The 15,257-nt window shown below is 33.5% G+C and overlaps 1 protein-coding gene across 1 annotated transcript in view; it reads left to right on the top strand.

Annotated features, from left to right (window-relative positions):
- Positions 1-15,257, top strand: part of LOC106120759 (myosin light chain kinase, smooth muscle) — a 32,635-nt gene that overhangs the window by 2,391 nt on the left and 14,987 nt on the right. The window contains exons 2-3 of the mRNA XM_013316184.1: positions 10,681-10,724; positions 14,756-14,846. Of these exons, the coding sequence (XP_013171638.1) occupies positions 10,691-10,724; positions 14,756-14,846 (125 nt within the window). The 5' untranslated portion in view covers positions 10,681-10,690. The remainder of the gene's footprint in view (positions 1-10,680; positions 10,725-14,755; positions 14,847-15,257) is intronic.

Here is a 15,257-nt window from a genome sequence, read left to right as displayed (position 1 = left end):
GTCATCGTTTTGGCAAGAAAATGAATATGAAATGCATTGAGATTTCAAATACGTTTAAGAATTAAAGAACGAAAAAAACTTTTATGTATTTAAGTAAAAAATGTGCGAGCGGCACAGGACCGGGGTTTTGTTGCAATCGATGGGGGAGGCCTACATCCAGCAGTGGACAAGTTTAGACTGAGTATGATGATGATGATGATGAAGTAAAAAAAAGTTCGTAATAAATTTTTCAAACTTAATGCATTAAAACATGCACTGGGCTACTTAAATTAAACTTTCCTATTTCTAAACAGTAGTATTTTTAAAGTTACATAAAATACAGAAACGACCAATCCACTGAAAAAGGTTATATCTGTAGATATCTCATAAGAGATGTAAGTAACTCTTTATTCCATGGAAGATGGGTCGGGTGCTGGTATGGGATGCAACCTGTTCAGACACGCTGGCCCCTTCCCATCTACATGGAACCAACAACATAGCGGGTGCGGCTTGTGAAGCGGCTGAAAATGCAAAAGCATGCAAATACAGGGGTCTAGGCTCCGAATATCATTTTGTCCCATTCGGCGTCGAGACCCTTGGTCCGTGGGGTCCTAGCGCTTTAAGACTTTTTAAGGACATTTCCAAAAAATTAATCGACATCACAGGGGACCGAAGAGCTCCTCGGTCAAAGAATTAGTTTAGCTGTACAGAGGGGGAACGCTGCCAGTATCTTCGGGACCGTGCCTAAAGGGACTCCTTTTATTAACATATTTTAGTTAATTATTCGGTTTTTTTTCTTTTTCAATTTTATTTACTGTCCTAATATTTTTAATATACTTTTTAGTAACTCTTTACGTCGGAGTACTGTGACATTCTACGTTACACTATTTCACAACCAAATGAATTCCACTGGAGTATTAAATTGCGAAAGAAATCTAATCAGTGTTGTTTCGCGACGTGGACGTGCGAGGTATGCAAAAAAACATGCATTTCATTGCATTTATCGCGAACGTTTTGCAAGGAACACGTCCTACGTATGCGATATGCTGAGTCAGACAAATTGCAAGTCAAGACTTACACTGATACAAGCTGTCGCCCGCGAGTCCGTCCACTTGGAATTAAGAAAAAAAAATCTTTTTAACCTGTTGATACGCTTATACGTTCTTGGCATATTTCAGCGAGATCTATACAGTCGTTCTGAAGATAACTTCAAACATCCATCCGTAGAAAATGTAACGCAAATATTCCGATATCATTGAATTTCAGAAAGTTATTTTAGCGTATTTATCTTACAGTTTTAAGCTAATAATGAACATCTGCACTTGAATAGGCATAATAAAATACCGTATTCAAACAACAAGAGAAATACATATTAAAAAAGATAACCAATGGCTATTCATCCAAGTTTTTTATTGCACGTAATTTGTTATTTAAAATAAAGTTCCGTGATCCTGAGCCAACATTACTTTTCCTTATTCATACTCATCAAATCTTAAATGATGTATACACTATTACGTAGATATTGTAAATTAAATTTAAAAAAACCTTTAGATTTCAATCAAATTATAAATTGACATCTTAATAATCAAATTACAGTAATATCAAATCGTTAGAAATAATGGACTATTCAATTAGTAAATTTGGACACCATTTTGTTTTACGAACGAAAAAAAACCGAATATATTTACACACACAGTCGCACGGCACAATAAATACGAAACAAGGTCAAGAACATAATGCCTATAGCTATTTACATTTAGACTAAAGAATATTATTAATTCGTTCAAATAAAATTTCGCTCCATGTTGCCAAATCTCTTTTGTTGAAAAATAACGTCTGGACGTTTTGACTTCGCCACATACCTATAACTGTGGACGATCTTTTAAAATTAAAATACCAAAGAAGCTAAGAATATGAATTAATTGACATACTTATCGATCAAATTAGTCAAGCTATACTTCCAGCATATAAAAGTTACAATGGACGGGCATATCTTCTAAAAAAATCATCATGGAACGAATTGCTTCGTGGGCATCAAAAATAATAACAGACATTGAGGAAGCAGAAGATCCTGTAATTGAATGAAATACAAAATTAATTTGGAAAGAAAAAAAATTACTAATCTTACTTTTTACTAATATTACAAATGCGAAAGTGTAAATGGATGAATATCAATAGATCTAGATAAAATTTGGCACCGTTGTAGTCTGAAAGAACACATAGGCTACTTATCAAGGTTTTCTTAATGCGCGGAGTCGCGGGCAAAAACTAGTTATTCAATTAATTAGTCCGTACTTCAACCACAGCGATATAAGGTCGTTATTTCAATATCATTATGAATCGAAATGTAAAATCTTTTTAATATTAATTGTTTGTGTTATCGATAAAAAAAACGCCACCAACTTTTCCGCATTTAAATATCACTTAAAAAGCACTTGGATACGTCGGACACATTAATAAACAAAAATGCCTTTTAAAGACCTAATAAAACTGATAAAACATGAAGGTACGAAGTTTCTTCTGGTCGCACGAAAACCAGTTTCACTGAGCCTTGAAAAAGGAACGGCTTGTATGCATAATAAACGTTGAAACACTTTTGCTCAATAATTATGTTCGGATTAGAATTTTACTTTCGAAAATTTTCGTTTTAATTTAAACATCGATAAGTTCAACGAATATGGTATTATAGATAGTAGGCTCCGAGACCCTCGGTGGGGACTTATAGTGAGCTGATGATAATAAATCGTAACAGGCTTAAAACTGTTCCCTTAGAATTTAAATGATCAAAGTAAACCAATATAAACAACATTTAAAATGCAAAAGACTAGACTAGACTTTACCTATTAGTAAAAAACTTGTGTAATGTTTATCTTACTAATATTATAAATGCGAATGTTTAGATGTATGGATGGATGTTTGTTAGAAGCTATCTCTAGAACGGCTGCATGGATCTCGCTGAAAGGCAAGGATGTAGAGCATAGTCTGGAAGAACACATAGGCTACTCTTTTTTAATACCAAGTATGCGTAGTCGCCAGCTAGTTCTGAATAATTTCCTCTTCATAATATATGTAATCTTTATTTAATGTTCACAAAAGATATAATCAATCTGGTGTACGACTCCCTATGGGCTAAAAGTGTCTTACTAAAATCCTTCAGCTCTCAACAAATAAGTCTATATTAGGTTAAGATCTTAACAATGGTCGGAACATCTGCGAAAACAGTGCCAATGTCATAAAAGTAGCACAAATGTATATACAGTTATTGAATCTATCCAGTAGAATTATAAACACTAATACGAGGAAGCTGCATAACTTAGTGTCTAGTTCCAGACTCCGGCAGATAACAATCATTAATTTTATTTCATTAATAGCTGTCGTCCACGACTCTGTCCCCGTGGAATAAAAAAAAACACAAAAAGTAACCTATGTGTTTTTCCAGACTATGTTCTATATGTATGCCAAATTTCAGCGAGATCTGTTGAAGCGTTCCGGAGATGCTTTCAAACAAACATCCATCCATACATTCGCATTAATTATTATATATTAGTAAGAAGGGTTAACGAAGGTATCCGCCACTATAGAGAGTACAGGCTTAGTAGTCCTTGTTCTCTATCTTTTCAGTAATTTAGAATTGTTTTATTTACAAAAGTGATTCCCATCATTGCATTGAGACACGTATAAATATCGAATTCTTTAGTCTCTGGTTCGCGGAAATAATTAACATAAGCGTGATTTATTTATAATCTTTAATTTAATTTAATAACAAAACATGTGACATTTTTTAAAATTGGTGTCGTTAAAATATATTGATTGTTTTTTTTTTCAAAATAAAAAGAAAAGAACTGGCTGTTTCGGCCTTGGTTGACATTGTCTGTCACTTGCGAAAACGTCACGCGTTTGTGGCGCGTTATCGTTGAATATAAATGTAGGCACTTATAAAGTTAATCCAGTGTCCGTTTGTTATTCTTACGCCATAAATAGATTCCCGGACGCTTCTAGCTCATTGTCTGACAACAAAAAGGTGCACCTATCAAGTTGGTGACATGTTGCAAAGAGTACGTGAGCATATTTTTTTTATCTCGGAACTGGTTTTGAAAGCGGGCGGCCGTTGAACCCGCAAACGGTCTGGTATCAAGGGAGCCGGTTCACCTCAAATGTTTTGGATACTTTAATGTCATTTTGAAAGTTTGAAGATTTTTTTATCTTCAGTTTATAGGAGCGATGCAATGGTAGAAATTCATGAAAGGTTTTATGAAAATCGGACAAAGGGTAGGGTGTAGCTATCTAAGAATATTGGAAGTCGAAGAAAGTGTTAACTATTATCAATTAATTTAACAATTCAACGTCATTCAGGAAAACTCAACTGACATGTTACAAATTTGTATTTTTTTTTTTATCTCGTTCTGTCAAATATGCGCAGGGAGAGATCAAAGTTATTTAAACTTTGATCTCTCCCTGCGCATATATTTTTTTTCTATATTATTAAACAAAATTATGCAACTATCTTACTTCTTACCACTAATATTATAAATGCGAATGTTTACGTAGATGGATAAATGGATGTTTGTCTGAAGGTATCTCCAGAACTGCTGAATAGATATCCATGAAATTACTACATATAGAACACATAAACTACTAATTAGTCTTTTTTAAACCCGCGCGGTCGGCGACTGCTAGCAATGTATAGTTTTATTAAATTAAGTCACAAATGTATTTCTCCATAACATATAGTTCGATCTTAATTCTTATTCATATTATATATTATTATACATAATACATTATAGTATATATTACATAACAGTGATGTAGGTACTCATATTATTATTGTAATTAAATCTATTAATTCAAACATATGTAAACAAGCTACCTATGGTATGATCCAAGTAAGGCACAAAGAATTTATAAAGAGGATGTGTTCATTGGCGCCTAGACTTCACTCTATTAATATAAACCATGTTTTTTTTTAATTGATGCATTAAAATAAGTGTGGCATTGACTTATTTATAACTGTCATAGTCAACTGTTAATCGGCTACTAAGGGAGACATGTAGGTACAGTAAGGGGAATCTACGTTAAGTAACAATTTTATACGTAAAAATATATTTTGTAATTAAGATTTCGTTTACCAATGAACTAAGTTACAATTTTTTTATATCATAAGGTGGTAAACGAGCGAGCGGCGACCTGAAATCGATGAAATAGCGAAGTGATCGTTGCTCATAGACATACGCAATTGCATATGCATTGCCTACCTTTAATCAACGGAGGAGAGGATGCACAGAAAGAAAATATTTTCCCTTTCCATGCATCCTCTCATCGGGTAAAGTCCACTTCCGCTTTCCATTCTTTCCTTATAAGAAAAAGGGAAGGGAAAGAGGACTAAATTAGGCCTAAGGGACGCACACTCATCAGACGAAACGCGGAATTGCTTCCACTTGACGCCTGTCTTCTGTGTGGTCGTGGACTTTCACCGGGTGAGCCGGGCCAATTCGTGCGAAGATGTTAAAGCGGGCTCTACCACTGTTAAAACTAAGAATACATTTAAAAAATCTTACATCTATACATATAAATAATCGTAAATAAATATCGATTGACTCATCCCGTGACGATGGGAACACGTCACGAACAATTACAATAAAATATTTCCACAACAATAGGCGGCACTCATTAACTTTGACATGTATGGACATAGGAATAATTTATACGTACACAAGACCATATAATTTTGTTGATAAGGCACCACTTAGACAGTACGGAGGCGTTTTGTTGTTCCTCAAATCTACACGTGACTAATATTCTTTTATTTTTTCTTATAATAAAATCTAAGCATATTGTGGAAGGCAAGTTATACGCAAGTACGCTTTTTTATCGTTCGTTAAAAGGCGTTTTAAGGTAACGTTTTAAAATACGATGCTTTTTAAATTAGACCTGGGGGGCCGGAAACGAAGTTGAAGGAAGAAATTTAGCAGCAGGGATTGCAGCAACAATTTGAAGTTATTTTTCAATTTTTAATATGTGTCGCATTTAGCTCTATTGAGCTCTGCTAAGTCATATAGTAAAGTAAATACATCTCAATGATTATGCAGTTTTGGGTCCTATTTTATAAATTGTGTTTCGTATAAATCCAATGACTCAAGGAATATTTATTACACAACTAAAATGTCAGAATAATTATAAAGATGTAGGCAATTACGAAATATGACAAACTGTCAACATCTAAGTAATTATGTCTGTAAATTAAAGTGTTTTAGTGATCTTGATATATTTCGTCATCTAGGTCTTGAATAGTCTAATATTAGAGCTGATTTATAACTGAGGAAACTTATCTATATTTATAAGCAGTAAACTTAAAACAACTTGACTGGTTTAAAAAACAATCTTTCACCATTACAATACTACATTATTCATAAGTAAGATAGGAGCGTCAGTGGCTCAGGGGTCAAGCACTTGACTTGCAATCTCCAGGTCCTGGGTTCGAATCCCGTCATGTACCAATGTGTTTTTAGATTTCCGATTTACATATGTACATTTATCCGACGTTCTTACGGTGAAGGAAAACATCGTGATGCAATCTGCACATATATGAGAAGAAATTCAATGATATGTGTGTAGTCCACCAACCCGCACTGGGCCAGCGTGGTTAACTTTGGGTAGGCTCCAAGCTCCTCAGTGGGGACGTATAGTGAGCTGATGATGAAGGCAATATTTAATTAAATAATAATGTAATGTAAAAAACATATCCAACCTTGTGAAACCTAAATAGGCCGCCACTGAAGTCTTAATTCCAAAGTTACCTAGAACTCTAGATTCGTAACTGAATAATAAATACTTGGCTTCTTGATCTTTAAGAAATTTATAGGACAAGATGTCTAGACTTATCAACGGAGAGACATGCCAAACGCTAACCATAAGTAACAAGTGACATCTGAAACGGGAATGAAGAATTTATGCGCGGGAAACGACCACAGATAAAATATTGTTTTGAATATATTTTATAACCTAAGAAGCCAAATAAGTAATAATTTATTTAGATTTATCCATATTGGATTTAGATAACTAGGAAAACATCCTTAAATAAACAGCTACTTATTAAGGGAGAAAATAGGAATCGTATAACATCTTATCAAAGTCGACTTCAGGTCACAATGAAATGAACATTGCATGTTCATAATTTTCTATTGTCAAAAAAAGATAACATCATGCCATGCGTTATTTCATTTTATCAAATAAACCAACACATGCATTTGCAAGTCGCCAGCAATCAGTCAACGTACAACACTCACTATTGCCCACGTGCCGACTCAGAGAGAATGTCACCTTGACACGAGAAAGCTGACAAGAGACGAGTCGTATGGCGCTACTAAGACATTGAAGTGACCATACCTCTACTGCTACACGTTTTGTGTTCGAGATGAAAATTTTATAATCAAAGAAATAAATTTCCGTCCCACTTAGTACACTGTCACCGTAAGAACTATGATTCAGCAACGAAATGGTTAGGAAATAAATATCCTCGATGGTTTTATCGGGAATCAGACGGTATTACATCCTAATAGCTATTTGTTTCAAGGTTTCGTAATCAATGATACATCGAGAAACAATTGCTTAAAGAACGCGGCTTTTAAAAGTTTCTATACGAAAAAAGGTCGGTTAGGGTTACACGACTAATTTTATGTAGAACATCATGAAACACCGCGTAGAGCCCTGACTGTACATAGAAGTATGTTTTTAAGGAACATCTAAAATCACTATTACCTTAAGAGATGTTTATTTATTGTGTATTAATGGTCTAAATTTCAGGACTTTCATAATATTTACACGCTATGTAATTTATCTATTCCTATTAGTGAATTGCTTTCATACTGCAACTGTCATCAGAATAGAAACAATGATATATTATGATTGTAAGCAATGTTGTTGTTAAATACATGTCTGTTTGTTTGTAATGTAATCCAATACTAAATATATACTGTAACTCAACAGATGACGATCTTATGATAACTATACAGATGTTTCTCAATCACGAAACGTGAGACGTAAATTAATGCCGGTACCATCGAGAGAAGTCGGGTCGCATCACTAATACAGAACAAACTTTTCTGCATCTATCGAAATATGGAATAAATTATTATACAATTCTCATGGGTATTTATTTAGGATTTAACGATTTAAAAAAATCATAGACCCGCTTAACACGTTAGCTGCCATGTCGGACTATATGTCCGACAAGCTAACGTTTCAATCAGGCCGTGTCGGACTATGTGTCAGACAAGCCATACTTCTATTCAACACCTCGCTGTGGCTTGTCGGACGTTTTTTAATCGAATTGTTGTATACAGCGTGATCCGCAAGGTCCCATAAAGCTTATAAACAGCGGGTCAATCTTTTTCGTTTCTCGAAAAATCATTCTGGCAGCTAACATGTTAAAGTACGAGCGCATCACTAGTGACGTGCCGCGTATTCTAATGAACATTTCTATTCAGTAAAATTTTAAATTTCACTTGTTCTTGATAAACATAAATGCATATCTGAATCATTTTTCATTTTGAAAGTAACAAGTCAGTATGTAAAATAGGAGCACGATTGTTGACAGCAAATAAATTTGTAGATTCAAGTTGTCTGTGATAAATTTAGTGGCTGTATTTTACTTAGATAATCCGTAAACATGACACATATCTTCCTACGCTAGTACGTGACGAGAATAGTGATGTGCAATATCGCGAATCGTACATTTTATCGGTTTTTAAAGTAAACTAACTCTTTGTGATATTTCCTATAAATGTTTAAACAGGGATAAGTGGAATAACAATCGTCAATCGCTTAACAATCCAGATTAAATAACATACGATAATTTAATTCTGAAACCAATTTTTGGTATTTAATTTTACTCTGAATTACATAAAAAATTATTGATATTTTCTGAATATGTATTAATTTGTTTAATTATTTATTTTAAATTAATCTGTGATTTAAGTTTATACGTCCTTGTGCTCTTTTAACTACGATCTCAGACATATTTTTTATGAACCATGAAATGCCGGAACGAAGTCGCGTTTCTTTTTACGTACGGTACATAATGTTTTTTTTTAAAGCAAACATGTTGCGGTAACAGACTTTAATTGATGATATCTATTAAATAAACGTTTTGCATTCATTTTGCCAAAATAACGCAATGTAGATAAAACATTCTAATTTTATGTACCACACTTAAAATACCATTTATCTGTCTACTGGTATATTTAACGGTTTTTATTTAATAGAGAACTCTTACGTAACTATTTTATGTTGGCAATGGAATTAACTCAATAAACGAAGAGCGGAAAAAAACAATTTGTTTCCTTTGTCATAAAATCTGTAAATATAAAATTAACATACTAAAAATTCTAATAAGCGTTTTGGTAAATCAGCTTTGAGTTTTAGAAAGGCAAAGGCACTTTGTACATAGAGCCACTTCTATCATTTGCCATAGAGAGCGTGTATAGTCCAGTTGAACAATAGACAAAAGACATCATTTGCAATGTAATCGTGCGTTCGGAATCGTGACCAGGGCTGTATGATCGTAATAACATGTCCCGTAACGTTCGTTCGTAAACCTAAATAGATGACCCGAATACTGTTGCAGTCGAGCTTATTATAAATCGCTGGAGAGTGCCCTGCTTGTCTAGAATGTCACAATGGAGTTTATGCGGCCTTGGTATTACTGGCCGGTAACATTCCACGCACAACTATTGTGTAGATTATAAACATTCATTGCACGGTACAGCCTATTAAAATATGAGAAATCTTTTTTTTTGACTAAAAATAAAATATTATTACAGTAAATAATCAAGAGCTTCAACATTGAACTGTAATTAATGATAATATGTGAAAATTAAGTGTTCCTCAGTGTCAAAAGCTAGGATTCATGCTATATTTCTGAATGCCGGATGTAAAGACACGATTTAAACTCAGAAATCCTTTTAAAAGTAAAGAACTTCGTTGCAATTCTAAGGAACAATCTCCTTCATTATGTTGGCCTCTACAATTGCCACGTTTAGCGTGAACTCTATCGATATGAAACTATAATGAACGCTATAAAATCTCTAAATACATGTAAACATTCATGAATCAAGTTTATTCATCGCTTTATGCACAGCTTTCACGCGGGAACATTTTCGGAAGGGAAATTATTAAATTCATCGAATATTGAGAGGCCGAGCGCTGTCCAGTTTCGATGCCCCACTTATGACGGGCTTTTTGGCGCGAAGTTTCCCCGTAGTGTTGTAAAAAAACCGGTATTTTATACCGATTATTTTTGGCATTGTCATTTATCGGTAATAAATAATAATTATAATTCTTTTTTAAATTTATAGCAACATTAAACCAAATTGTTTTAATAGTCGTTGTGTTCCGTCTTTTAATTTAATTACAACAACAAACAATGACATACCTCACGCCTATAACACTAAGGAATAGGCAGAGACCGCAGACCTTCAATGTAATTAGTAATTCAAATAAATAATATCTAGTTTATCTTAAGTTGGGGGTGTAAGTCTACCCTAAATTTAATATTTACTTATTACTAATTGTTTTCATTACATTTTGAAATGAAAAAAGAGCAAACAAAAATTAATAAAAAATCTATATGTGTTTACGAGTCAATATATTAAAACGAATTTTGTTATGTTGGTATTTTTTTTTAAATTTTCTTTTTTTTTACAGAATACCCGATATGATCCACGTGGACGAGACAGATCCAGTAGGCGGTAAGAAAGTTTTTTTATTTTTTTTTATTTTCATAAAACCTTTTAGTGTGTTTCATAATTATAATTATTTTAATGTTATCAACACATGATTTCTTGCAAATTATTTATGTTTCGGAGTAAAGAATGTATTTGACTAAATTATTGCACATTTTAATCAAATGTATTGGATACAATTTTATTGTTTAATAATATTGTTCGACGTTTGCATTTTAATAATGTACATTGTTTACGCTAAAGTCGTTCACCTTTGGATGTTATTTCTTTTTTTCGATGTTTTTTTTTCAGTAACATTATAGTATAGTAAACATTCTTTACTTATTCAGTTTTCTGAACTTGTGTCATTTCTGTTTAACTCTTAATACTATGTTTGGAATGTCTACATTTGCAGTGCTATGTACTCACGTTCTTACATCTGTGTAAATACGATCGATGACGTCATCAATTTTATTGCACTAATTTCGCTATTCTTTCTTTTATTCATATTCAAAATGTATTTTGAATTTAAATATATTAATTTTTATAGTATACAGGGTGTGCCAAAAGGTTACGTACATAGGAAGGGGGATGATAAGGGTGGTCACAAGGGTCACCAGAAAAATAAAATAAAAATTCCCCTCTGGGTATTAAAAAAAATAAATGGCATTTTATTAAAAACTTAAAAATTTTACACCTTCTGGGGCAATTTTAATTTTCTTTAAAATCTTTGTTAGTTGTATTGTTTTTTTTTTTAATTTCATATTGACAAAGGGTTATTGACGATAACATAATACCTTTTTTAAATGTAGCAATATTTGTAGGTCATTGGTTACAAAATTTCCCCAGAAGGTGTAAAATTTTTAAGTTTTAAAAAAATGCCCTTTATTTTTTTCATCCCCATCCCCTATCATCCCCCTTCCTATGTACGTAATATTTTGGGACACCCTGTATTTTATATCTGCGATATTTGTTAGTATTTCTTATAGGTTTTTTTATTCCTTTTTTCTTACTTCTTGTTTATCAATTTCGAATCGTCGTTTATCTCGAAACTACAAATCAAGTTCTTGCGATCTTCTAATTAAATCGTTATGACAAATAACACGTGGCCGTACGTTTAACGTAGTATATTTGTGCTTATTTATATTACCATTTATAGGAATGACTCACTGAACGATTAATAGATGGATATTCTTGATAAATTCGATACTGACACGCAATGTTATATCAATAGAGGCGTGCATTGAAATAGATTGGACGATCGTGAATAAAATAAACAAAAACACATGATTTTTGGCAGAAGAAAGGAATCCGTCTTTATTTTTGACCGGGGAGCGTCGGGTGGTTCAGATCGCCGCCGGCGACAGCGGCCTCGAGGGTTGCCAGCGTTCGGGAATATGCCAAATTGTGGGAGAATACTAGACAATGACAAAGTTACCATTAAAACAAATAATATTCGAATGTATATACAAGTTATGTAAATAACAAATGAGCTACTAAAAATATTTGCCACGCTTAACCTAACCTGATGTAATATTTTGGCTTTTATGTTCTACACCAAGGCACATATTTTTCGTATCTTTAATTCGATTCACAATATAATGAAATATGTATATTTACTTATAATTCAAAAACAGAAGTACTATGACTTTAAAAAAGTTAACTAGGCCAGCACACAGAGTGCATTGCCATCTATTAAGATAAACTTTGGCGATGTAGGTTCAAACGACTCCAGCTTTCTCCACATCTGGCAACACCATTAGCGTAATACGGTCGCGAGAGCTCGATTTTTTTCTCCCTTATCTTTTAGTTTATCGTGCAGCACGATTATAGGTGCGTACTGAGCGAAACCGGTGCCGATCATTACGGATAAGCAATAACGCATTCGACCTACTTATGAATATATAAAACACAGCGTAGCCTTATCAGAAACCCGTGTTGCTTGACTTTCTTACGGTCTACATGATTTTACTTTTATACGCCGATAAAATATTTTATGGCGACGACAATGGAAATTTATGACAACGTTGATATGTACTGTGTTGCATATAATGTAAACATTAATTAGGACGTGACAATCTCGATGGATATAAAATTGTGTAGTGGTCTGACCTAATTTGTTTTCAAACTAATTATTGATATTACTAACTTAGTTGTTGTTTTACTTTCACATGTGGATAGTGAGTATACAGTATGACATTGTCGAGCTTTATTACCTCGTGTAGTATTCTGATTAAAAAGTGAATACAACCAATCTCGTACTACAACCTTGTAAAGGTCGAAGTAATTGATAATGTTATCTTCTCAGATATAAAATATATCAATGGATTTGTATTATAAAATTAATGGACATTTAAAATTTTCAATGGAGATTTAAATTGTCATGTTGGCAACCCTCAGTGTCGGGCGATGACAGCGCCGAACGCAAGATCATTTGTCACGTCTGATGACGAAATCTCGCTCGTACAGTTCTAATTTAACAATCTAGACAAGTTTGTTATAATCTGAAACAATTACGTAAACATATAATCACCATAACTCTACGATTCAAACATCGATATTGTCTGACGAAGGATTGAAATCTTGGTTTTAGAGAAACCGGCTTATACATAACTGAGGTAAATTAATTTTCATTGAAATCAACGTAGTTATCTTACTTTTTACTAATATAATAAATGCGAATGTTTAGATGGATGTATGTTATAATAGTTTAAAGGTATCTGTAGAACGGCTCAACGGATCTCGATCAAATTTGGCAGGGATGTAGAACGTAGTCTGAAAATTTTTATTTTTATTCCGTGTGGACGGAGTCGCGGGCGACGTCTAGTCAATACTATCGTTAGTCCTGAATAACCGAGAGTTCAAGGGACCGCGATATTATTACTTATAAAGGTTTCTCTTTTATCTGAGTTTCTCGCTTATAGAGATCGTCCATCGTAACCGGGTAATAACTCTCGCTTATAAAGGTTTCTCGCTTATCCAGGTTCGACTATATTACCTTTAAACATGACAAAGGAACACATACATTCAGTCTTTGCAAATGTCTGCATAATATAATTCAGACTATACTAGTCGCATTTACCCCAATTATTTTAGGTGTATGCATATATCGTCTTTGTTTACCGATAGTGTGTTCTAAAACAAACTCATTTGTTGTCACTTGGTACTTTCCAATTGCAAAAAAATAACAAACAAGTTTTAGAAAGTGTCATATCTGCAAGTATGTAGTACCGAGAAATTGGAAAGCGTTTTGACATATGAGATATGATTTTCGAAGCTCTAAATACTAAGTTTAAAATTAAACAGATAAATCATATGTACTACCCTTTTCCTTACAAGGGAACTATACTGTGAACAGCTTTTGCTATGACAACGGCACAGTGGTAGAGGCCAGCTCAACATCTGTTGCACTAATTAACTGACAGAAGACAGGCGTGAAGTGGTTGCAAGTCCACGGATTGTCTGATGAGTGTGGTACATTTGGAAAGGAGAAGTGGATTTGAAGGAGGAGAGTCGTATAGGAAATATTCTCTGTCTATATGTCCCTCCTTTGATGAAGTCTATGGGTAGCAGTTTATTCACTATTTCGGCATTTCTAGGTGGCCGCTTGGTAATTTCCTTGATGACCTTATAAAAATGGTCTCGGTTACTCTGATAAAAAACATATACTACAAGAATTAATTAACATCATTTCAAAAATTTGATAAGTGTTTAAAGTAATTAAAATATCGTTAATACCTACACGTTATAAATGACATAAAAATGTGTTTTTAAATTAAGATAAGAATTATACTGATTTTTTATAATGTTTTTTGTTATCTGTATTTTATATTTTAAACAATTAACATTAGGTTAAACTTATATTCGATTAAACGCACGACTTTTTCTACGACAATCGCAGCCGCCCTAGGGTAAATGGTACATTGTTTGGCCACTTAACGTTTCTTATAGATATAGTAATCACACATGGCAAAATGCATGCAATTGAATAAGGGGTTGAATAAATGAGGGCTAAGAAGAGATTATTGATTGTATAAAAAAAATATTTTCTTTTCCAGAGATAGAGCCGCCGTTCCCCTGTCGCGATGTCTCCATCAAACGCGGCACGGATGTCAATGACTTTTTCGAAATGCTGTCGGAGATTGGTCGGTGAGTCACATGAGTATAGCACGTAATTTTTCGTCACAAAACTGCACAAATGTCATTCGAGGTTTTACCGACTTTAACATCAAATAAATTACACAATGATTTACGCCATCTTGAAGTTATAACATGTTAATATGCGTGTAATGTAAGATTTGTCATACATCTTATATAGAAGTTTAGAAGAAATCCTGCAAAATATTCAGATTAACTAATAACAGTCTTGACTGGTATTGCTTCAAATAAGTTCTTAAAATTTCCAAAATATTAGAGAAACATTACGGTAAAATAGGGAAAGCAGGAGTTAGACCAGAGTGCTTCCCAAACTTATTTTGTCTACTGCCCACTTTGAGAATAAATATTTTTTAGCGCCCCCCATATTTTCACATATTTAAAAACTACTATAACTTCAAATTA

The sequence above is a fragment of the Papilio xuthus genome, unplaced genomic scaffold (assembly GCF_000836235.2).
Source record: "Papilio xuthus unplaced genomic scaffold, Pxut_1.1 DF826949.1, whole genome shotgun sequence".
NCBI lineage: Eukaryota > Metazoa > Arthropoda > Insecta > Lepidoptera > Papilionidae > Papilio > Papilio xuthus.
This window is presented reverse-complemented; position numbering and strand designations above follow the sequence as displayed.